Genomic DNA, 24,701 nt, shown 5'->3' on the forward strand with positions numbered 1-24,701 from the left:
AGGAGAAAACTGGTGGTTGGAAACCATAAACGGTATGGAAGGGAGATAACCCCGTGGCACTGGAGGGAAGAGAATTGATAGCATGCTCCACCCACGGCAGATTCTGTACCCAATTGGTAGGGTCTTGTTCGCAGAGCATGCGAAGTTTGATCTCCACCTCTTGGTTGAGACGTTCAGTCTGGCCATCAGACTGTGGATGGAAACCAGAGGAGAGACTCACCTGGATTCCCAACTGTCCACAAAACTCCTTCCAAAAACGTGAGACAAATTGAGGACCACGGTCAGAGACGATGTCTACAGGAAGCCCATGAAGGCGGAACACCTCCCTGGCAAGGACTTCACTCAACTCCTTGGAGGAGGGCAACTTCACTAGGGGAACCAGGTGAGTCATCTTGGAGAATCGATCGACTATGGTTAGTATGGTGGTGTACCTGTTGGAGGTGGGTAAGCCAGTGATGAAGTCCATTGAAATATGAGACCAAGGCCGGTGGGGAATAGGTAGAGGGTGAAGAAGCCCCGAAGGGGGTCGGCGAGATGGCTTAGCCTGGGAGCAGACCCGGCAGGCAGAGACAAACTCCTTGACATCCTTGGCCATGTTCCTCCACCAAAAGCGTGTCTGGATCACCTTCAGGGTTCTGGCTACACCAGGGTGACAAAACAATTTAGATACATGGCAAAGCTTGAGTACCTCAGCTACAAGATGGTCAGGGACGAATAGACGGCGGGGAGGACAGCCTGGGGGAACCCGTTGTTGTCGGTTGGCCTCCCGGACCCGGTTCTCAACCTCAAGGTGGGTTACTGCCAGTCGAACAGACTTAGGAAGAATAAAATCTCCAGAAGTCAAAGGTTTACTCAGGGGTTCATGAATCCTGGACAACGCATCCGGCTTCACATTCTTGGAGCCAGGTCTGTAGGACAAGGAGAACGCAAAGCGGGAGAAGAAAAGGGCCCACCTGGCTTGCCTGGTGTTGAGTCTCTTGGCAGTCTTGAGGTACTGGAGGTTTTTATGGTCAGTCCACACTAGGAAGGGTTCCTTGGCTCCCTCTAGCCAGTGTCTCCATTCCTCCAATGCCAGTTTAACGGCCAGTAACTCCCGGTCCCCTACATCGTAGTTGCGCTCAGCCGAGGAGAGGACTCTGGAAAAGAAGGCGCAAGGATGAATCTTACCATCCTCATACCTCTGGCTAAGGATCGCGCCGACCCCAGACTCAGAGGCGTCGACCTCCACAATGAACTGACGACTCAGGTCCGGAGAATGGAGAACAGGTGCGGAGGAGAATAGGTGTTTGAGTCTTTGGAAAGCCTCCTCCGCTCTAGGATTCCACTGAAAACGAGACTTGGGAGAGGTTAGGGCATGAAGTGGAGAAGCAATAGTACTGTAGTTGCGAATGAAACGGCGATAGAAATTAGCAAAACCTAGAAACCTTCTGAGCTGCTTACGGTCTTGTGGTGTTGGCCAATCCAGAACAGCGGAAACCTTGCGGTCCTCCATGGATAGCTTGTTGGGGGAGACCAGAAAACCTAAGAAGGTAGTCTGGGAAACATGAAATTCACACTTCTCAGGTTTGACAAATAATTTATTTTGCAGTAGACGAAGGAGCACAGAACGAACATGGGTGATATGTGAGGGAAGATCCTTAGAGAAAACCAGGATGTCATCCAAATAGACAAAAACATAGAGACCAATCATGTCTCTAAGGACATCATTCACAAGGGCCTGAAAGACTGCGGGTGCATTAGTCAAACCAAAAGGCATCACCAAGTATTCGTAGTGCCCAGTAGGGGTGTTGAAGGCAGTCTTCCATTCATCCCCCTCCCGAATACGCACCAGATGGTACGCATTTCTCAGATCCAACCTTGTGAAGATGTTAGCACCTTGGATGCGTTCGAATGCAGTGTTAGTGAGTGGGAGGGGATAACGATTCTTGATCGTAATGTCATTAAGCCCTCTATAGTCAATACAGGGACGGAGTGAACCATCCTTTTTACCTACAAAGAAAAACCCTGCGCCAGCAGGAGATGAAGAAGGGCGAATGATTCCTGCCTGGAGGGCCTCCCCAATGTAGTCCCGCATGGCTCGGTCTTCAGGGACAGATAGTGGGTACAGACGTCCCTTGGGGGGTGAGGTGCCAGGAAGCAGGTTGATGGCGCAGTCGTAGGGGCGATGAGGTGGCAGAGAAGTAGCATGATGTTTACTGAAGACCTCTTTAAGGTCGTGGTAGTCCTTGGGGATCCCTGAAAGTACAGGGTCCAGAGCCGGGGACCCTGGAGTACAGGCCCAGGATGATTGGCAGCTTGAAGACAGGAGGAAAGACAACGAGGGCTCCAGCCAAGGACCAAACCCTGCTCCCAGTCTATGTGCGGGTTGTGCAGTCTCAACCAGGTGGCACCAAGAATTACAGGGATCTTAGGAGAGTTGATGATAAGAAAGGAGATGGATTCCTGATGATTCCCTCCCACGATCAGTCGGACTGGCTCTGTCTCCAACTTGACCTGGTGTAAAACATGACCATCAATTGCCTGGACCACAGACTTGCGAGTACTTTGTTTTAAATTCAACTGGAGAGAGCGAGCTAGCTCAGCATCCATAAATTCAGTGTCGGCTCCAGAATCGACAAAAGCTGCTAAGGAGAGGGAGTGACCCTGCATAGAAATTTCAGCTTTAATGGTGAATAATGGAGATGCGGCTGTAGTGCACTGACTTAGTAGAGCACTACCGACCGAAGGAACTAACCTCTTCGAGGGACACTGACGGAGTTGATGATCCTGACTGCCGCAGTAGAAACACAGGCCCTTTTTGAGCCTACGATCCCTCTCCTCCGGTGTCAGCCTGGAGCGACCAATCTGCATAGGTTCGGGTTGGTCCTGGGGGGGAGAGGAAGAAGGTTTGGGAAAAGGAGACCTCGTTACGAGCCTCGAGGGGGCCCCCGGTGGAGGATAAGGTCGGTCAGAGGCCCTTTCAAGCCTTCTTTCATGCATCCGCTGGTCAATCCGGGATGCCATGGATTCCAGATCAGCCAGATCCTTAGGGGGGTCACGGGTGGAGAGTTCATCCTTTATGCCTTCGCTCAAACCCTGGTAAAAGGCGTCACACAAGGCTTCATCATTCCAATCACTGTCTGCAGAAAGGGTGTGGAAGTCGATGATATACTCATTAATGCGTCTTTTGCCCTGTTTAATTCTCCAGAGCCCCCTAGCTGCCTCTCTCTCTGGGAGGCAGGGATCAAAAACACGTATTAGTTCCTTGGAGAAATCATCAAAACTGTAGCAGAGGAACGTGTCCCTCTGCCACTCAGCTGTACCCCAAATCTTAGCCTTTCCAGATAATAGAGAAATCATGTAGGCGACTTTAGCTCGCTCAGAAGGGAAGGAGCTGGGCTGAAGCTCAAACTGAATCTCACACTGTGTAACAAAAGGGCGACATAGGCTGGGCTCCCCACTAAAGACCTCAGGAGGGGACAGACGGGGCTCCTGTGGAGGAGTTAAGCGCTGCAGCTGTCGTGCGGGAGCCGGAGCACTGGGAGGCGCTGTGGGGCTAGACAACTTAGAGAGCATAGTCATCATTTCCTGCATATTAGCTTCTAGCTTGGTAATGGCTTTCTCTACAGTACCGCGCCACTCCTGCGCGGGCGTCGGGTCCATGGTGGCCAGATTATACTGTAATGCACACTAGGAGGACCCGAAATCAGCCACGAGACAGGAGTGAGCAGAAAACCACAGATCTTTATTGGAGACAGCCAAGGGCGGCACACAGGATAACTAGCTGAAGCACTAGCTGGAAGATAGTGCGTGGGGGCGGGGGAGAAGCGCAGATGCAGGGCTGCGTACTCACAACCGGGGATCAGAGGAATAGAGTCCAGATCCAGTTCTTGGTCAGCCGGGCCGAGGTCATACACGAGGTGGAAGATAGCAGAGTCCGAGGGAGTGGGCGTGAGCGGCGTCAGAGAACAGGCTAGGGTCGAGATCCGGGTAGGCAAAAACAGTAGTCCAACAAGGGAAGGCAAAAGGGGAAAATCCAAAGGGCAAGAGCGAGGCAGTAATACACAGGGCGTGGATGAAGAGCTAGAAACTACTTGCTGAAAGCGTTCGATAATCTGGCAGTGTGCAGGTAGCGGAGGGAGGCTTAAGAAGGGGAGCAATCAGGGAGCGGCACAGCTGCAGGGAATCAGGGAGATGAGGGACACGACATGGATGGAGTCAAAACAAAAACAACAGGCACATGTCACCATTACAGCCGTATTTAATATCGTAGAAGGGCTAGTAGCTATGACGGAACTAACGTATTAACATTTTGTTAAAATGTTAACTTTTCATAATCTCCCGTGTTAAAATTTCAATAAGCAGAAGCCATGAATAATGTACCCTCAAACATGCATTCCTTTAAGGAAAGTTTCAGGGTAGTGAACCGAGAAATATCACCCTGGGAGTTCATCCACACAAAACTGTTTGAGACTAGCCTGTTGCAACAGCATTGCATCAGACTCTTAGCCACATTCTCATTTTACACATCAGGCTGGTAACAAACAGCACATGCATGACTTGTTGAGTCATTATCAAGGGAATTATTACATTCAAGCCTTCTTAGTCATCATTTCCACGACTTGGATCGAGTTCGCAGCTAACAATATCGCCTCATATTCTCTGCTCCATTTGACAGCCACAGCAAAAAAAAAAAACAAAAAAAAAAAAACAGTACATACACACCAACAACCAAACACAAACATTCGCACAGAGGAACAAGGCCTCTAACTACAGCTCAGGCAGTCATGATGGTGTGAAAGTTATAGATGATAGTACAAAAGTCAAATCAGACCAATGAGACAGAAAAGCTCTCAGTCAACCCAATTAATCATCGTCCTTAAAACACCAAATGTCTCTTACTCAACCTTCCACTCACACACTTCTTCAAAAATGTCAACAGTGTCTGTGCTTCATTGTGTTAATAGAAAAATCATTCTAGTCCCACATAAATCCCTCTTATAACAGACGTCCGCCTTTCATGATCAACATTCACTTTGCATTCATTGTTGCTTTCAGCATTGATTGCACTGATCTTGTGTGTTACCACTTGTCAAGGTGCTCTACGTTACTTCTTCCTTGTGTGAAAGAAAACATGTATATCCTGCAAAATCTCAGGCTATATTACAGTAGTCATGATTGAGTGAAAAGAAAGAGAAGCTAAACACAAAGCTGACAATAGGTATTTTAAAATTCTCTTAACAGTCAGCTCTTTTCTTGAGGAATCTTTCGCCCCCAGCGCTTGAGTGGCCCTCTATGCTGATTTTGACTTCCTGGGGTAGAAAGGAGGGCTTGGGCAGAGTCACAGGTGGCTCTTCTTCAGCTTTCTCAGTCTGGTCTCGCTCTGGAGCTGACCAGCGTCTCTTGCGAACAAAAGGTCTCTCTGGATCAGAACAGAGGGCAGATATGTCTGTTTTCAGTGGTTCCTGTCTTACTTCTGCCCCCCCAGAGCCTGCCAGGATTGGTCCACCTCTGAACATCCCCTCTGCCTGTTCTGGAGACGGTGATGTCACGAGCCCACCGGTTTGTCCTGCTCCAAGTCCAGAAACATGAAGTTTCTCCATCCTGTTGGCAGTGGAAGCCTTCATGAGAAGACTACCATTACTGCCAGGAGGGTTGGGATTGATACTGTTCGTCACGGTAGGATCCATGCAGTGGGACAGGTCAGAGAGTGAACCCATCTTCAGCTTGGTCCCCAATGCTTGACTATCTGTCAGTGAACCATTCCTCAAACTGCGGAGGGTCAGTGACACACACACGTCACCGACACACAGCTTGGCACATGACAACTCAAACAGTTGCGTGGTCCGGTCAGGACAGCAAGATGACCAGCCCTGACCAAAAACAAAGAACGGATACTCCACCAGCACCTCTACGCACACCTAGACAGGAGTATAAACACAAGAGACACATATTAGTAAGACTTTTTTGTCTTTTCTTTGAGTCTGAAATCTTCCTGTTGTACACAAAGACTTGAGTTCTTCAAATTTTTGAATAATGTCTTTAGAAACAACATGGAATACCCTAAAGATATTACTCAGAAACAATTTACCTGGGCTTTGAGCTCCCCCACAGAAAACTGAATGAGCACTGCATTGGGACTTTGTCCACAGTCTATGCGCTCCACAGTGCTGGAGTCAATCTTCAGCTCACTGCTGATCTCAGCACTCTGGATGAAGTCTTCTGTTTTGAGGTCCTCCACACGCTTTAGCTCCCCATCAGCCAGCTGGATGATAGAGCCTCGCATAAAGAAAGGAGGGAGGGCTACAGGAGAAGATGGGGAAGAGACAGAGGGAGAGGCTTGGACAGAGGAGGGAGAAGGAGTGGGAGCAGGAGTGGGAGCTTGGGATGGAGCAGCCACCACTGCGGGAGCTGGGTTTGAGGGCAATGCAGGCAAGGCAGCAGCCTGTGGTGGGGCAGAGGGCTGTTGATTTCCATCTGGGCCAAGAGCTTCACATTTAGATAGAGCTGTGGCCAGGTAGGCATGTGGCATGGCGGTGGAGATTTGAGGGGTAGTGGCAGTAATGGCACTGACAGTGCGACTGACCTCTATTTCTGTGCCATTGTTGGCACTGCTGACTGGTATGAGAAGGGACTGGCCACTTGGGATGACCAGGTGCTGTGGCAGTGCTGCATGGTAGCTGACAGTATGCTGGTTTGCACTGGTGATGTAGCCAATGATGGGAGGCTGTGTGGAGGAGTAGAGACTGGCTGGCAGTTCTTCAGGAGGCAGACTGGTTTGGATGACAGTATGAGGAACCGACTTGACGACATCTGAGGAAGAAAGTGAAGTGAACGAAGAAGCTCTGGATACAGGCTTCCCTAAACAAATGCTTCCTTTCTCAGTCTGGACCAGGGAAATTTTATTTGAGCCAGCATCATGTTCCACTCCATGGTTTGGCTGGGCGACAAGCACCAAAGACGTCTGCAGTCCTGCAGGGTTTTGGCCATAGTCAGCAGGTAGGAGGATATGTCTGGTCTCATAGCTCTGGACAGGCTGATGGTTGGCCCCAGAGACTTTGGCTTGTTTGACCACTTCCACTTCCCCATTCAGCACACTCTTAGCATGGCCTTCAGGTTTCTTTCCAGCTGAACCATCTGCATACTGAACCACAAGCTGTGATGGGGCAAGTGTAAGCGTTTGTGGGAGCACAGTTGCATGAGGGTGGAGCTGAAGGTGAGCCACAGGTGATGCGACTGCGTTTCCACTCACAGTCAAAGGTGTTCTATTGTCCAGATGGATGTACTGATTGGTTACTTGGGGAGAACTTGGAAGTGTGACAGGAGCCAACTCTGAAGGGGAGAGTCCAATTTGAAACTGCTGCTCCCCTTTGGTGCTGGGTGATATAAGGGCAGTGGTGTAACCATCTATCTGGGTGCGCTGTCCTACTAATGCAGAGCTATTAGGTGCAGAAGTAGCATTAGTTGGAATGATATGGGAGGAGATGTACCCAGCATAGGGCCCAGAGCTGATGAATTGCACATTGGGTCCCAGCTGGGTAAACTGGATTGTTCCAGCCTGTTGGGGAAGGGCTGCTGGATAAACTGCAGGCAGAGAGGCCAAGGGCACCGCAGAAAGGGTAGTTGCTGGGGAAGGGATCGACGTGGTAGGAGAAGAAGAAGATGTTGAGGGAACAGGACATCTTGGACTTTCTGTCTCTCTGGACTTGCAGCGTTCACTGGCCACACTTGCAAGCCAGGCCAGGTTTTCTGTGTGGGGACTGTCAGTGGGTACTGCAACAGGAGGTGTAGTTGCAGCTACTACAACTGGCCTCTGCTCCAGAGCCAGGATCTCACGCTTCTTAGGAGGCAGGCATCCATTGCTCCGCTCTTGATTGGCTTTCATTGTGCCCAAGATGTTTTAAAGCTCCTTTGTACTACTTCTCTGTACCTTTGAGAATATTTTCTCTGTGGTATTGTTTAGAGCCCTCCGTGTGCTCTCTTTGGCTTTGACTCGTTGTGTTCACTGATGGAGAACTCCAGCTGCCGCACAAGAGAAGATGGAGTCGTTCCAGCTCAAAAAATGAGCCCCACAAACTTCATGAGGAATCATGTTTGACCAATCCGCCTCTTCCACAATGTTGACAAAAATCTGAAAGCAAAGTAAACTTAAATTAATACATACATGCATCAATAAATACATTATTTACATAATAATGTTATTTTATTACTAAAATAATTTTCTCACAAGTCTAAAAATATATCAGTCAAAAACAGTAGACCCTTTTCACTATATATATATATATATATATATATATATATATATGTGTGTGTGTGTGTGTGTGTGTGTGTGTGTGTGTGTGTGTGTGTGTGTGTGTGTGTGTGGTACCTCAAAATTTTACAAATGTGAAAATTTGTTTCCCAGTTAGTTCTTTACCCAGTTAATTCTTTGCTCTGCCACTTGGTGGCACCAAGCATAAAGACAACATTTGACTCTATTTTTTTCATGCACCAGAATAAAGCTGTGGTTATCCAAGAGCACTCTTTAGAGATTCCACCTCCAGGATCTACAAGAACTTGTACTAGAACAAAATCTTTTCCTTAAGGTGTTAATAGTATAACACGCTGCTGAAAAAGTTACGTTCAGTGGCTTCCTTAAGCAGTTCTTGACTGTGATTTTTGCATCCACTGTCCTTAATGGTACATAGCCATGGTCATTTTCCAGGGTCTTATTTTCTAAAATACCACAGTTTTTAAAAAATGTTTGTAGAATCCCCTTCTTGTAATGTTTGTCCTTTGGAGTCTCAAAACGTGTGTTGAGTCTTGCTTGAAATATGTAAGCGTCACACCCATCCCCATAAAGGTACTCTGGGTCAGTAAGTACTGGAAAAACAACTTACAGTTGGATGAAAATTGATTTTAAAGAATCCAGCCAGATCTTATGGGTATTTTTTTCTGCAGATATATTCTATTCTGCTGTACACTCTCTGAGCAGCCTTTCAAAGTATAAAGGAACACAGAATTTACAGCAAACAATGAATAAGAACATTTTGGAGTTTAGCTTAATAACAAGAAGACTAAATGAAAAGCGAAACAAGTTCTTGGCACATCTGGGGAATTACCTTCACCGACACACAGAGGACATATTAAAGTACTAGTTTACAATTGTTACAAAATTATTTTCTGATAAAAAATTATGAGCATTTAATATCTGTAGAAGGTAACTCTATAGGTGTTTTGTTTAGTGTAGAGTCAGAGTGGTTGGTCCAAGAGACTGAAACTAACAGCTAGTTCAAAAGGAACCAATATCAATGTGGCCTACCATGTTAAAACAACTCTGATCTTGAAAATATTATTGTGGTTTATGCCAACTGTATTTTATGAACTAACAATTATGTTTGCATTAGTTGGTTGAAAAATATTTAGAAAAGTAATGAAGATATTTCATTATCCTCCAGCATGAAACGTGTATGCCTAAGTGTTTCAGGCTAGGGCAATTCTGTGACGCACAAGAACAGAGGTGTAAGCAGCAAAAATGTCGAGTTCATGCTGTTTTGTTAAGTTTTACCCCGCTTTATTTCACTAATGGGCAGCTGATCTGACTGGAAAAACCTTACATGTTCTGTTTTCATGTTCTCATGTACAAGTTTCAGAGAGGAAGATCACTGGTGGCGCATTGTCTCCTACCTCTATTTTCCCTGTAAATAATCATCAACCTCCATGCAAAACTCCTGAAAGCAAATATAGCAGCCATCAGCCATCTGCATAAACCGCTGTGATGTTTTTCAGATTACAGCTCAGACAACCTGCTTTGATCTTGATGCCTTGGATTAGCCATTAGAAAGAGACCAAGTAACTTGGATTAATAAAAAAAAGAAAGACAGCAAAGAGTTATCTACTGCAGGTGATTTATTAACAGCTTATAACCTTTCAACAGATCCGCACTTAAACAATCCTGAACTGTCCCTTTACAACGCAATTATTCTCATGCACACCTGTCTTCCTTTTTTTTAATTAAATTCAAACATTTATTTTCAATTTTTCATGAGCTTTTCTTTCATCGTTTCTTTGTCAGAGTGTCAGTTCCTTCCGGCGGGCTTATCTGTGGGTAAATCCACTGGACTCAAAGTTGTTCATTAGCCAGGAGCTCCACTGAAATTAACTCTCCTTATAAAGCACACAAATACACATTCATTTTTCTTCTTGTGCATTGAATTTAGAGGACCTTCACTTTACCATTCAACCACACTAGAGTGTTTTTATGTCAGTGGTTCACTACAAAAGGCAACCACAGACATGTTACATAAAGACGGAGGGTGGGGAGGGAAAAAAGCTAAAACGGAAGGCGACTTTGGATATGTTTTATTTGGAAGCTTCTACCTCTAGTGTCAGTTTCGACAAGGTCACTGCATCCACAAGCAGGGACGAGAACCTTCGCACAGTTTACAGCGGAGAAGATTCGGCAGATGTAACAAAGGAGGAGAGCAGCAGAGATGGAGCGAAACAGCGATAAAAAGAGAAGAGCAAATAGAAAGAAAAGGGGGAAAAGAGGCAAAAGATGCAGAGCTCTGTGGAAGGGTGTGTGTGGGGGTTGGGGGGCTGAAGAACGAGAGGAAGGTGATAAGAAACGGGGAGGACATAGAGGAGAAGATATGAGTTCTGCTTTTCCCTGACCCACATTGAGCAGCGCCTGCAGCATCAAGAGCGCCATTGCCCCCCCCTCCCGTTCCTCCTCCTTGCCGAGAGATCCCCGATCAGCAACGCAGCCGCCGCTACAGTCTGTCTGAGCTACACTGTGCAGCGCCGCTCTGCACTTTGGCAACAACCCCACCTCAGCAACACCGTGTCAACACTGTAATGACATCACATCTGAAGCGCAGGCATCTCCTGTGCTTCAAAGCAGTGCTGGCAGACAAAGCCAGCTGACACACCAACAGTTTGAACGGACCGAACGGCACTGTGTCAGCCTATAATTAGAGCGGTGACACCAACACACATAAGGCTTAGATGTTACTATGGAGAACAAAGGCGAGCCTTCAAGACTGTGAGCCACGCAGCATGGGAACCTTGACTCAGGACTGACACCTCTGAGATGAGTGTACAGAGGGATGACAACACAGTGGAGTGGAGGGGACAGGACGTGCTCTGTTCAGCTCATCAATCAGACAGAGATAAATGGACCACCATCCCCAATGTGTGGTCCCTTTTCTCCACACCAGAATGGCGCATAAACCTCCGAGATGGGTTTGTGTGGCTGAGCCCCTTTCTCTGTGTTGTCTCCAGGTGAGAGTCTCCCTAGCAGGGTTGTATCGCTTCACTTCTGCTGCAGTTGCCAGTTCCTCCAATAACACCCACCCACCCCCACCTCTTTCTTCTCTGCCACAGCCATGAGTCTTCTCTCATGCTCCCACTGAGTGTTTACTCCTTGCATTGATCCGTTGCTTCATAGCAATAACATTTCTCTGCAGGAGGGATTATGCAGTGGTGCACCAAGAAAGAAAACCATATCTTTCTTGACGGCATACTGAAATGTTGGGAAAGTGAGAGCAGACCAAAGGTCCCTGGGAGGGACATGCCAACTATACAATATTTGCCACCAGTCATAGAAACACAGTGATTACCCTGTCCAGCGAAAGGCTATATATAGAAAACAAAAACATCATTATCAATCTGAGCTCTGGCATGAAACAGAGAGGGGAGGTACTGTGCAGGACAATATGTACAAGTGTTTTAACAGTCAATTGCTGCATATAGACAAGACGTCACCTTCTCTGGAGAACAAACAAAACAGCTTTCAGTGCCACAAAGCAAATCTGTAAAGTGTAACGCTTTTTTTCTATTATTTCAAACAGACATTTTCCTGTCTGGCTGTGCAACAGTGCCGCCTGCGCCTTTAAGAGGCGGACCGTCCGGGTGGCAGCGACAGTAAGAACAGGCAGTGGGGTTCAGGCTGTTTTGTCTTCACAATGACTCCAGAGTTCTGCATCACTGCTTGGCACACTCCAATCGCACCGTGCAACAAGCAAAGGACGTGCGCACACACACGCATGCATGCAGGCAAGCAAACGTAAACAGGGTCAAATCCACCACTAGGGACTTTGGACAGATCAGAGGACAGATGCTGGGACTCCGGTCTCTGGGGGCTTAACAGTGAGAGCGCATGAGTGGAGTAGCAGGACAGAATTACTACTATGCCACAAATCAGGAAGAAAAAACACACCAACCCCCCCAGTCTCCTCCTCCCCCTAACTGAGTAATAGTACTAAGAATAGCTCACCAGTCTGTCCACAGCCACTGCCTGCAGATCATGTCCAATGATTCTTCCTGTCAGTGTCAGTTTGTGTCTAAGTATCCCAGGATTCTTCTTCCTGATTCTGTCCTTTGTGCAGCTGTCTCTGTGGATTCCGGTTCGCAGGCTTACCTGCCCTTTGCAACGAGGGCCAGTGGTAAAAGGAAGTTCCCCAGTGCTGCAGACCCCACCAAGACCTGCGTGAAAGGCTGCTCCACTGAGTGTTATGCAAGGCCACCAGTCCGCCAGCTCCCTCTCTCTGCCTAGTTGCTTTTCTGTCTCCTGCTCTCTGTGTGAGTGAGTGTTTCTGCCTCCCTTCCTTTCCCTCCCCATTTCCCTCCCTCCATCCCTCCCTCCTCCTGTTTCTTTCTCTCTCAGTACTCTACTGACACAGCTCCTCCCCCAGCCAACCTCATCAGCCGCATCAGGTATTCATTCAAAAAAACACACTCCACTTGGCTCGGCGCCCAGACTACGCTCACACTGAGAAGGAAGGGGCGGAGGGAGCAACAGACTGCGAGAGGAGGGAGAGACTGAGAGCTGGAGACTGAAATGCTTTGCTCAGACACCAGGGCTGCATGAATGTGAGCTACTGTGGGAGATTCGCATTGACATGTGCAAGCCCAGACAGTACACATGCATGCATGCATAGGATTAAAATGTTCTAAGTGTAATGCTCGCTCTCGTTCTTTTTCAAATATATATATTTTTTCTACTGAGGCAAATCTCTCTGTAATCTTCCATGTACAAGTGTGCCCTACCAAAGCTTTTTTTTCTCAGCTACGAAGGGTTTCAAAAAACCACCCAATGTCTTAAAGCTGCAGGAATCTTTCCCCCAAAGGTATTTCCTTCAGCGAATGGAGAAAATGGTGGTTACACCTCTCTCCTCCCAATCCAATGCCTTTCTCCTTGATTTTTTTCAAGCTACTCACACAGCAAGGTCTCGGATGGGCACCTCACCGATCGTCATCTGACTACATTGAGATCAACAGCCGTCTCATACTCCTGAAAGAAAACATTAACAGAAGAAGCAACTGCAAAAAGATTTTAAAAAATGTTCTTGCATTAGTGATTTATACATGGTTCTTCGCCTTCTGTGTCTGTGTCTTGTTCTGTGATTGACTGGCAACCTATCTAGGGTAACCCACCGTGTGTTGCCCATTCACCACTGCAGACAGGAACAAGCCACCCAACCCCCAACGATAGAAAATAATTTAATGGACTACAACGAGGAACTCAAACTCCAGCCTCTGAGGGTTGGATTCATGCAACTTTTAGATATGTTTCTGCCATTAAAATACTTGACAGAAATGATCAGTTCATTAACAGATATATGACAACATGCTCAGGAGGCAAGTTAACCATTTGATAAAACTCTTCTTTTAGCCACCTCCCTCCTCTAGTCTTCACCTAGCAGGCTTTTTCTGGCTACTCACTGGGTCCTTGGTATTTCCCCATTGTCTCATGTTCCTTTCTCCTTATGTTTCTTTGTTTGGTATAGCCAAGTCGATCACAGCGACTGTACTCTGCTGCTTATCATCAGTGGTTACAATGTCCAGTTGGATGGCCATTACCATTTTGCTAGTTTGTCTCTAGAAGTCACACGGTGTCTTAGCTCGGATATTTTTCACTACTTTGGTCGTAATTCCTACTTTGTCTTAGGAGTCTCTAGTTTGTATTGTACACAGATGTCTCTGTATTCTATACAAGCTCCTTCTGTGTGGCATTCTATGAATTTAATTTCATGCCTACATCTTGGATACTGCATAGTGTGGTGAATAGGCCTCTACAGCTGTGCTTCTCAAGGCCTGCTACTGCACTGCCACGAACAGCACTTCTGCGTCTTACATCAGTATTGAAAGTTGTAGCCATTGGTCGAATGTGGATTTAAATGAAACTTCAGCTATCTGTTGGTGGCACTGTAGCCCACATACCGGTTTGCTTTCACTCTTCATTACACAAAATAAAACCTGGACTCAAGTCTCAGACCAGGGGTCAATAATTGAGTCTGAAGGGGACAAGTCTAAGTATAGTCTGATGTCTTTTGCTTTTGTGACTCGAGTCAGAGTTTAAAGCTTGAGCTGCCATCTCAGGAATGTGGTTTTGCCTCCAGCTGCAGTTCAAACCTCCAAGTGTTTCACAATCCTCTAAATGGTATTGTTATCCCCCATTGCTTGTGCTACCAATTTTGTTCTTCCACTCAACGTTTTATTCGTATGACTGGATACAGTACTCTCCCAACAGTCGGCTTCTTATTTTAATGACCTTTTGTGGTCAGTGACAACCTGTCATGTCAACAGTTTCCCCTATGATTGTATGTCATAACATGGCCATAACATAATATTTCTGTATTAAAATTCCTAAATTCATTGGCCTTATGAAATATTCAATTTTTCCAGAAAACAGGCATTTTATTCACTTAATGCCACAATTAATACAAATCAGCAGACATAAATGAAGCAATTAAGCTACATTCTATATGAGTTTGACATTGTAAACTGAATTAGTAAAATAAATTATGTTTTGTATGTTACTGTGTAAAACAACTGTTTTGTAGGAGCTGCTCGGAGGTGAAACACAAATGTCCATAGTACTGGCACACAGATGTAGACCCTCATAATAATTGCTCATACTGTGTTTCCTCAGCTGTTCAACTTGACAAAAATTGTCCAGGGTGTTTTCACTGCCAAGCAGCTGTAGCTTCATTTTCTCCTATGACTCATATTTCTTCAAGAAAAAAAAGCTGCCAAGTCACTTTAAAACAAAAAAGACGGTTCAGAGCTATACCCAATATTTAGAGAATTGAAAGCACCTCCACATCACCCTGCTGCATAAATTTATGTGGTCACTCTCAAGTGTCTCAAATAATACATTGTAGGTGGACATAAATGCCGTTTGGTGTGAGCAGAGAGCCCAAAAAAACCTAGTTTGAGTTTAAGGCAGCAAAGAGTTGGCTCTGTAAAGAAGAAAAACATCCATATTTACATCTTTACTTATAGTGTTTACTGTCGTCCAACCAGACTGAGGAGTTTTGTTGGCCCATATGAATGTATTCTTTTTTTATTTTGAGCCCAGTCAACTGCAGACTTTCCAGTAAGTGCTACATTCCACATCGTGGTGCAAACAAAATGAGAGGACCGTGAAAATTCATAACAAGACTTGTGTCATCTTACAAATACTAGACAAAAACAACTCTGAACAGCACTGGGCTAGTAGGAGTAAGAGGGAAGAAGAAGAAGTGGACTTTTTCAACAATTAAATGTCTAATTATGCTTCCATTTGTCCATTTAAAAACCAAAAGTGGCTGTGTAAGTGTAATCTTTATCCTTTCACATTTTTATGTGTTTTTTGGAAAGCTGCTGTCTAAAAAAAAAAAAAAGAAAATCAACTATGAAAACTAAAACAACTTCTAGCCGCAGCAGTTTATGTCACTACAAGATTGTCAACTGCACTGCAACCATAAACACAAGTTCATAATAACTGTAGAGTCACAGAAAAGCTTCACCAAAGCCTAATATAAATCCAAAGATATGCAGAATATTACCTTGAAATCACTGTGAGTCACACCGACAGTTATCCATATTTTCTGGCTCTGTGCACACTGCTTCCTTACCACCACTTACACAAAATAAATTGGGCCACTAACACTGGAGGAGACATGTCCAGACATGAAACACTGATCCCCATGCACATGGGACAGGAGAGCATGTGCAATGGCTGTTTCAGACAAATGGTTTCATAGATATGCTTCTTTTGCTGGAACAAAACAAAACAAAGCTTTTCAAAATCAGTTTGCGATGTCTTTTGCATAGATTTCGGCTGAAGGGTCATGTTAAGAATGACTCGGCTGCTGTATTTTAGATAAAAAAAAACAGATATGTGCTTGTGCAAAACAGTACGTGAAATATGATAAGGCTTACTATATATATTACATGATATTAACTAGGATTTTCTATTTAACTATTTCTGATAGAATGTATGTAAATCAGTCACTTATTTAGAACCAAATGAGTCATTTAGGTTTTTTTTGTTTGTTTTTTCCAATAAAACTAGAGCCTTGGTTGCAGAAGGCTTCACAGGGCAGCATACACCTCACACTTGTCTGTATTAACCACATCCACATAAACCTTCAGACATATTACAAAATAAATTATATAAATATTTGGGGGCTAAACTGTCTGTATATGTGTGTATAATTATAGTAATAAAACAACTGATATTGTAAAAATAAAAAAATATATAAATAACAATGAGCAGTTATATCTGAATAATGAGATTTTAGTTTGTCATCCACTCCTCAGATAACTTGTTCAGAAAACACTGGCTAATGTAAATATTCCTTAGTTTAACTAAGCTAGCATAACAGACTGCTGTATCCTAGGTGCACAAAGAATCATTACTGCAGATCCTTCCTCCCAGCACCTGTCAGACTTTCTGACCATCGCTGCCCCAAGAGGCTCACTAAGTGTTTACATTCATGCTGTTGTTTGCACACTCCTGTTGGGTTTTTATGCAAATATGCACACATGCTCATTTTGTAAATGTTTCTGTCTTTTCCAGTCCTACGCAACTCCACGTTTCTTTTTGCCAGAGTATGCTATTTTTAGTAACGGTACCATACCATTTTTTTCTTATGTTGGGAATTTTCCCCTGGTGCGCAGTTATAATTTTTATTTTTATTTTGTTATAAACATGCATGCTCCCACTTACCTTAACTTGCTGCTGTTTCCCCACTGTGGGACAATATGACACTTCTTCTATATTCTGAAATTATAGTTGAATGGCATATTTTCCAGAGGTAGATTAAAGTAAATTTAGGTGCTTTTTAAGCATACTGTATTTTTTGTATTTCCTTATTTAATAAGGATAAGAATAAAATAAAATGTTATAGTAAATAAACAAGTTTGATCAAAATTAGCTGAGCGCTTCTTGCGACCATAGTGGCATATTGTTCTTTTTGGTCCAAATGTGGTCTCTACTTATTTATACCTATGTATTTACCCAACTAAGTAATTAGCTATCTAATAAACTTAAAAGATATAGTTTGTGAGAGAAAAAAAACAACAACTTCCGATATGCGAAAATGCCACTTTAGAACAAACGTCAAGACAAAAGAGCATCCAGGGAGAGACACACATTAATAAGAAATAATAGAGAGTTTGGTGTGTGTTGTGGGCATAGGGGGGGCTTGTGGTCGACAATCTGAGGGGTAAATAACCTCAGCTCGCTCCTGTCTGAGTGCAGGTCCATCTCTGCCACTGCATACTCCACACTATGTGGGGAGAATGTGAAAGCAGTTACTGCCATGGAAACAAGAGGCAGCTCCACAGCCTCCAGTCCCCATTAGGAAGGATGGGCGGCAACGTGGCTGCAGCTCAATGGTGGTGTAGCATGACACTCTGAAAGAACCTATTGAAAGCCAGTGAATTCAGTAGTTAATGAAAAGAGCAAAGGGACAGCAAATCCTGTAGGCAGGTGATACAGAAATCACCTTCCTTTGTTGAAATTGTGCTCCAATTATATTCATGAAAACTGAATCTACTTTTAACAGTTTCAAACAAATAGAAAGTTTGTTTGTAAACTTTGGTTTTTGTAGACTATTGTGAAAACTTGTGATGTCAAAAAGCAATCTGACATATGTAAGAGAGTGTGTAGCTTCTTTTTTTTAACAATAAGCAGTAGCTTTGTCAGTATTCTCTGTTGATTTCAAGAAGTTGCCGCACTTACTGAGGCCTCAAAAAATGATGTAATCTTCACATAATGATGTATTTCTTACCTTGGGGACTGAATCTTGCAAAACACGTATTAGTGCAAAAATGATTCATACTGTAGTTGAGCAAATAAAGCCTGATGTGGAGGAGTGGATCTGCAGTATTCTAATAAACCTTTAACAGAAGAATGATTATTAGTCCTTTTATTGTTTTCTGTGAATACCCTACAGACAAATGCCAGCAAACCACAAACCTTGACATTTTGACATTGTATTTTTTATTTTTTTTTTAAGTAATGATTCCCAGTCAAATACTAGCTGTGGTTTTACACTAGGATGCCATTAGACTGGCTTCTTTAACTCTGTTTTATGTACTCTCCAAGTGGCGAGAGCCAAATTCAGCAGAACAAAACAGATTTCATCCTGAGTGCCAAGACTCTTTTCATTCAGCTGAAAATAGCAAGCCACTGCTTACGCACATCTCCAGAACATAGTTTAGGCAACTAAAGGATCGGGTGGGAGTGATTTGTGGAGGAGGAACACAGCCGCTGAAGGAACTCAGTAGGGTTGGTTTGAGCACATGAACCAAATGAATCAGACACGCACCAGATTGTGCAAAAGGAAAAAAAAAAAAAGAGCAGAATGAGGAGCCAGGAAGCAAAGTTATCGTTGGCTTTTAATCATAGTTCTCAGAGATGTTCACATGAGATTTGGAAGATGGGTTATAGGAAAACATTTTCAGTAAACACATTCTGTTTTTATTCGGTAACATTATGTCATGACGCAGCGAACACAGCTTGTAATGAGGTTATGTGTTGTATCCGTTGTTACAAATGCCACGTTTAGAGTTAGGAGCTGAGTTTAACCGTGATTGACTGAAACGGCCTCTGCGACCTCGGCCCAGCCCTGTTTTCCTTCTCTCACCCAGCAGCTTTCATATGGTCTCAACAGAGGCTACTCTTCTCTCTCCTGTTACAGTTAGACCACAAAACATACATGCTTAACAATATGAGTGTTATCAGGGGCGGATCTACTGGGGTGGCATTTGCCACCCCAAATGAGAGCCTTGCCACCCCTGTTGCCACCCCAGCTGGCAACTATGAATTCAATAAATAGTTATGGCAAATCGGACATTAAGCGCATGTCCGATTTGCGCTTAATGTCCGATTTGTTATCAGAATCTCTTTTTTCCGATAACATTGAATGCAACACAATGTAAACTGACGTCATCAGCTTGAATTTACCAAAATTAGTAACTATTGTCAAGGCCCTCTCTACTTTGAAGGCAATATTATGCGAGTAAAAATGTCGAATTTGAACAGCGCTTGTTATCTTCCCTGCGTTCAAGTTTTTTCTTCTCTTTGTGGCGTTTTTTAAATAAATGAAAGTGTGCAGTACCGCCACCATCTGGTCTGGAGTGTGAACTGGAGCTAATGCCGTTGATTATCAGGTTTTACATCACACATCTGAAAATGGATTGGGTACTTTCTTAAAAATTACATCATGATTATCTTTTTTTTTTTATTGTATGCAATTTTAATAAATAGTAAAAGATTATTAAGCCAGTTAAAAATTCATACTTTTTAGGTACTTAAAAAGTATGCCTACATATTACATTAAACACACTTTAAAGGTGCCTACAAGACATACTTCTGCATATGTATTTATTAGTTTTATTTTGTAATCAGGTTGCTGCGTAATGCAGACTTCTGCCCAGGTCCCTCTTGAAAATGAGATCTGGATCTCAATGGGATTCACCTGGTTAAATAAAGAAAATTAAAACAGGCATATTTTATTAGCCTAAAATTTACACTGAGATGTAATTTAAAACATACTGAAATTAATCATCTAAAGTAGTGTTAAGTGAATTTTAAAAAATTATATTTTGAGCATATATTTTTAAATATACACAAAATATATTTTAAATATACTTGAGAAAGTGTATATTTACACTTGGGCAAATATATATTTTGTTCACTTAAAGTATACTTTTATTTAATATATTAAAAGTGTATTTTGGTACAATTATGTTTAAGTGTGCTTAAAGTTCTAATTTTGAAATTGGTACAAGTGTATTTTTAGTATACTTCAGATATACTTATAGATAGTACACTTAATACTTAGTATACTTAAAGTGTACTTTCACAAATTTAAGTATGTTTGAAATATACTAAAGTATACTTCTTTTCACCTGGGTGAACTGAGCCATAGTTTGTCATGTTTGACCTACTGGTTATTTATTGTAGTTTAATTGCTAGATCAAATCACTGCAGCCTGATATTTTATTGGGGAATCAAAATAATCTTATCATTTTACTTATTTATTTTTTTATTTAAAAATCTGGGGTGCATTTGAGTACAGCATTATTACTCAGATACCCGAAAAAATAAAATCAAGTGAAATCAAGCACTTTCAGAAGTAACCTGTCATAAACAAAGTCCATCTTTGTTATAGCATAAACACCAATGTTTACACTGTTTTTCAATGCTTCCATGAAATGCATGTAAGGCACTTGTTGCTCTACACCAGTGTTTCCAAACCCTGGTCCTCAAGGCACACTGACCTTTTATGTTTTAGATGTTCCCCTGCTTCAACACACCCCATTCAGATGATTTCAATTCAGCAAAACCCTGTTAATCAGCCATCAATTGCAATCATGTGTGCTGATGATGCAGGGGAGCATCTAAAACATGCAAGTCAGTGTGCCTTGAGGACCAGGGTTGGGAAACACTGCTCTACACCTATAATTAATTTGGTGTTAAGGGATGAGCGTTTTCTAAAGGTAACGAACTGCAACGAAGTATAAATCAGATTTTTACTTTTGTGTTGAATGTCTGTTATACAATATATTTACCACTAAAAACAAACAAAAAACAACACTTCTGCAAAATTCAGCAACTGCACAGTTCTTGTTAAATAGTGTAAGATAAGTAGTAGGCCTATTTCAAAAGAGCAGAAGAAATCTTATGTTCTTTGAACAATAACAATATTTGTTGCTAACCTGTTGCTAAGAGATGGGTGTGTTTACTGGTAACCAAGTGCTACGAAGTAAACTTAAGATTTTTACTTTTGCAAAATGTACCAACGGTAAATGTCTTGTATCTAATCAGGTAAGCATTATTTCGAAAGAGCTTATGTTTTATAAACTTGTTATTAATTTGGTTTTAAGAGATAAGCGTTTTCTACTGCTAACGAACTGCCACGAAGTATAAGTCGAGATTTTAACTTTTGTGTTGAATGTGTGTTTTATAATATATTTACCACTATGACAAAAAGAATTAACTTTTCTGCAAAATTCACCAACTACACTATTCTTAACAAGTGTAAAATAAGTGGTATTTCAAAGAGCAGAAGAAATCTTATATTTTTTGATCAATAAGAATTTTTGTTGCTAATCTGTTGCTAAGAGATGATCGCGTTTTCTGGAAACCAAGTTCCACAAAGTTCCACAAAATAAACACCTGACTTTCACTTTTGCAAAATTTGCCAACTGTAAATTTCTTGTGTCTAAGCAGATAAGCAGCATTTTGAAAGAGCTTATGTTTTATTAACAATATTAATTTGGTGTTAAGAATGTGTTGAATGTGTGTTTTGTAATATATTTACCACTAATGACAAAAAGAATGAACTTTTCTGCAAAATTCACCAACTGCACAATTCTTGTTAAGGTAAAATAAGTAGCATTTCAAAACAGCAGAAGAAATCTTATGTTTTTTGAACAATAACAATTTTTGTTGCTAATCTGTTGCTAAGAGATGAGTGTGTTTACTGGTAACCAAGTGCCACGAAGTAAACAATTAATTTTTATTTTTGCAAAAGTAAAAATTAGAAAGCAGTGCACAAACATTATCACAAACATTGCTAATGTAACTACTGCTCACATTAAAAGTAGCCTTTTTCCTAAAATTATTTTGTTTATTTATTAACCATGTTTAGCACACTGTATGGAGGAAGTTATTGTAAGACAACATGCTAGTTATAGCCCACGTGCCACTGGATGCATTTAGGCTAATATCACCATTTTGGCTAATTTCAGCTTGTACACTAATTTTAACATACTGAATGGAGTAAATCCATGCTTGTGACTCTCCACGTGCTATTTAGTACATCGTAGCTTACTTTAGCATTGAGGCTAATTTTTAGCATCAGTGCTGGGTTCCAACCGATGGGCACACTTTGGCAGGCCCTGTTTAAATTTCTTCAGAAATTTTGTAGTTATAACGAACTGTTCTTGATATTGCCTAATGTTTTGTGATAACGAGTATAGTCTACAGAACGAAGACAGAAATATTGACAGAAAGAGATGTTCAAGCATAATCATTGCTAAGGCAGAAATGAGAAAAAAAGCACTATTTATCTTAAACTCCTAAGAATTGGCTTTAACTCTTGAGTTAAAGGAATTCTGTTAAAAAGCAGAAACACCCGCTTTAAAAGCAGCCTTAAAATGTTCCTTTCCGTGAGCACCCTATGTATCATCTGATATTGTTCGGACAGGTTCAGATCTGATATCACTTGCCTTGTTAAATTTCCTGTTCCCAAGTTCTCTGACGAGGCCCAGATAACGAGTCAGATTTCTAAGTTTTAAAATGTTATCAGAAAGGTAGAAAGTTTGCAAATTATTTTCCTTACACTTTACAGTTATGCAGCAGTTTTTGTGTTGATCTGTAGTAATCATCTTTGTTGTAAAATATCTTGAAATTTGTGGCTGCAGCATTGCAAATGCTAGAAAAAATTATGGGATGTGAGCACTTCTGCACATCATGGTGCTTGTTAGAGAGCCCTAAATATTGTATGTTCATATACTGTTACAGAAACTCACAGTTTCAGTGTTGGGGTCACATTTTATTTGGGAAACGTTTGATAGTTGTGCACATAAGAAAAAAATAATGTAGCTTACTGCAAGGTGAAACACTAGTTAAAATCAAACCTACTTGAAGATACTCAGACAAAGTGTGTATATATTTATAAAAAAATCCCTTTTCACCCTTCCGCAGGTGGACTCTTTCATCTTCTGAGCTCGGGTCTTCTACCAGAAGCCTGGGAGCCTCAGTATCTTGGCTGTGCCTAGAACTGCACATTTCTGGACTGAGATGGCTGATGCTGTTCCTGGGATCCTGTTTTAGCCACTGCTCCAGTTTGGAGGTGACTGCCCCTGCGCTCCTCGGCCCTGTAGACGCAGGGTGAATCCTAGCAACCTGCGGCCTCTTTGCCGGGAGCACCGGACGCCAGCTGATGGTGTAGACCCGTCGATTTCTGCCAGGATCGGATTGGTAAATGCCAGGTCGCTGACAAATAAAACTTTGGTCATTAGGGATTTCTTTTCCTCTCATTGATTGGATGGTTTATTTATAACTGAATCATGGACAAGTGGTTTGGGTGACTCCAGCATTTTTAAAGAACTTGAACCGCGGAACTGCGGCTATTTTAATGCTCCAAGGATGTCGGGGTCCGGTGGAGGAATAGTGACTGTTTTTAAAAGTTGTTTTACTTGTAAGCAGTAAAACAACTACTATGAGATTAGCCTATCTGAACTCGGCAGCTCTCACACTGTGCTGTGTGCAGCGGTCTATCGGCCACCAAAGTACAACAAAAACTTTATAAATGACTTTTCTGATTTCATGGCTGATATCATGCCAAGGTATGACCGAGTTCTCATTGTTGGTGATTTTAATATTCATGTCTGTCATTCTTCTTCACCTATGGCTCAGTCATTTCTTAATGTTACCGATTCTTTTAATTTTGTGCAGTCTGACTGGTGCTATCCATGAGCATGGTCACACTCTTGATCTGGTTTTATCTTATGGTCTACCAGTTTGTAATTTAGTGATTGGTGACTCATTATTTTCAGACCATATGCCTGTTTTATTTGAGATAACGCTGTCCTGTGCTAAAGTTAAAGCTAAAGCACGCGCTGCAGCTCGGTTCTGTCATGTTCTTAACCCTTCTACTGCTGGTCAGTTTTCTTCTGTTTTTAATCAATTTATTGGTGCATAAAGTGCTTCATAAATAAAGTTGGTATGGTACTGTGGTCTTCACCTTCCAGGTCTTTTCCAGTTCCTCTCTGAGGCCCTGGTATTTCTCCAGTTTCTCGTGCTCCTTTTTCCTGATGTTGTAGTCACTTGGTATTGCTACATCCACCACAACGGCTTTCCTCTGTTGTTTATCGACCACCACAATGTCCGGTTGGTTCGTCATTACCATTTTGTCTGTCTGGATCTGGAAGTCCCACAGGATCTTAGCTCGGTTATTCTCCACCACCTTTGGGGGTGTTCCCCACTCTGATCTTGGGGCTTCCAGTCCATATTCTGAACAGGTGTTTCTGTACACTATGCCCGCCACTTGGTTATGTCATTCCATGTATGCTTTCCCTGCCAGCATCTTGCACCCTGCTGTTATGTGCTGGACTGTCTCAGGGGAATCCTTGCACAACCTACACCTTGGGTCTTGTCTGGTGTGGTATATCTGAGCCTCTATTGCTCTGGTGTTTAGGGCCTGTTCCTGTGCAGTCAGGATGAGAGCCTCTGTGCTGTCCTTGAGTCCAGCTTTTTAAAGAGGGGCCTTTATTTCCGATAAAGGTCTTTAGGATTCCCTAAAGGTTTGGTTCCCTCAATTTAGAAAACCAAAACTCAAGGAAACACCTACCTTATTGACCTTCCTTGAGGCTTGTGTTTCATCAGGGTGCTGGATTTGGGGTAGAACCCTCCATGCATGGTTAGTAGTTTCCAAGTCTGTGGTGTTTATCTC

At 42.8% G+C, this 24,701-nt stretch overlaps 1 protein-coding gene across 2 annotated transcripts; it reads right to left on the reverse strand.

Moving 5' to 3' along the window:
- Positions 1-4,468: 4,468 nt before the first annotated feature.
- Positions 4,469-12,546, reverse strand: atxn1b (ataxin 1b). 2 transcript variants are annotated; one of them, XM_017309644.2, is made up of 3 exons: positions 12,380-12,546; positions 6,071-8,110; positions 4,469-5,900 (listed from the first exon to the last, which is right to left on the reverse strand). In XM_017309644.2, the coding sequence occupies exons 2-3, from the start codon at positions 7,862-7,864 to the stop codon at positions 5,217-5,219; spliced, it is 2,478 nt and encodes an 825-aa protein (XP_017165133.1). In that variant the 5' UTR covers positions 7,865-8,110; positions 12,380-12,546; the 3' UTR covers positions 4,469-5,216. The 2 variants fall into 2 exon arrangements, with proteins under 2 accessions (XP_017165133.1, XP_017165132.1); XM_017309643.2 differs by having other exon boundaries at positions 12,236-12,546.
- Positions 12,547-24,701: the final 12,155 nt, after the last annotated feature.

This window comes from Poecilia reticulata, chromosome 16, assembly GCF_904066995.2.
Source record: "Poecilia reticulata chromosome 16, P_reticulata-male-v2, whole genome shotgun sequence".
NCBI lineage: Eukaryota > Metazoa > Chordata > Actinopteri > Cyprinodontiformes > Poeciliidae > Poecilia > Poecilia reticulata.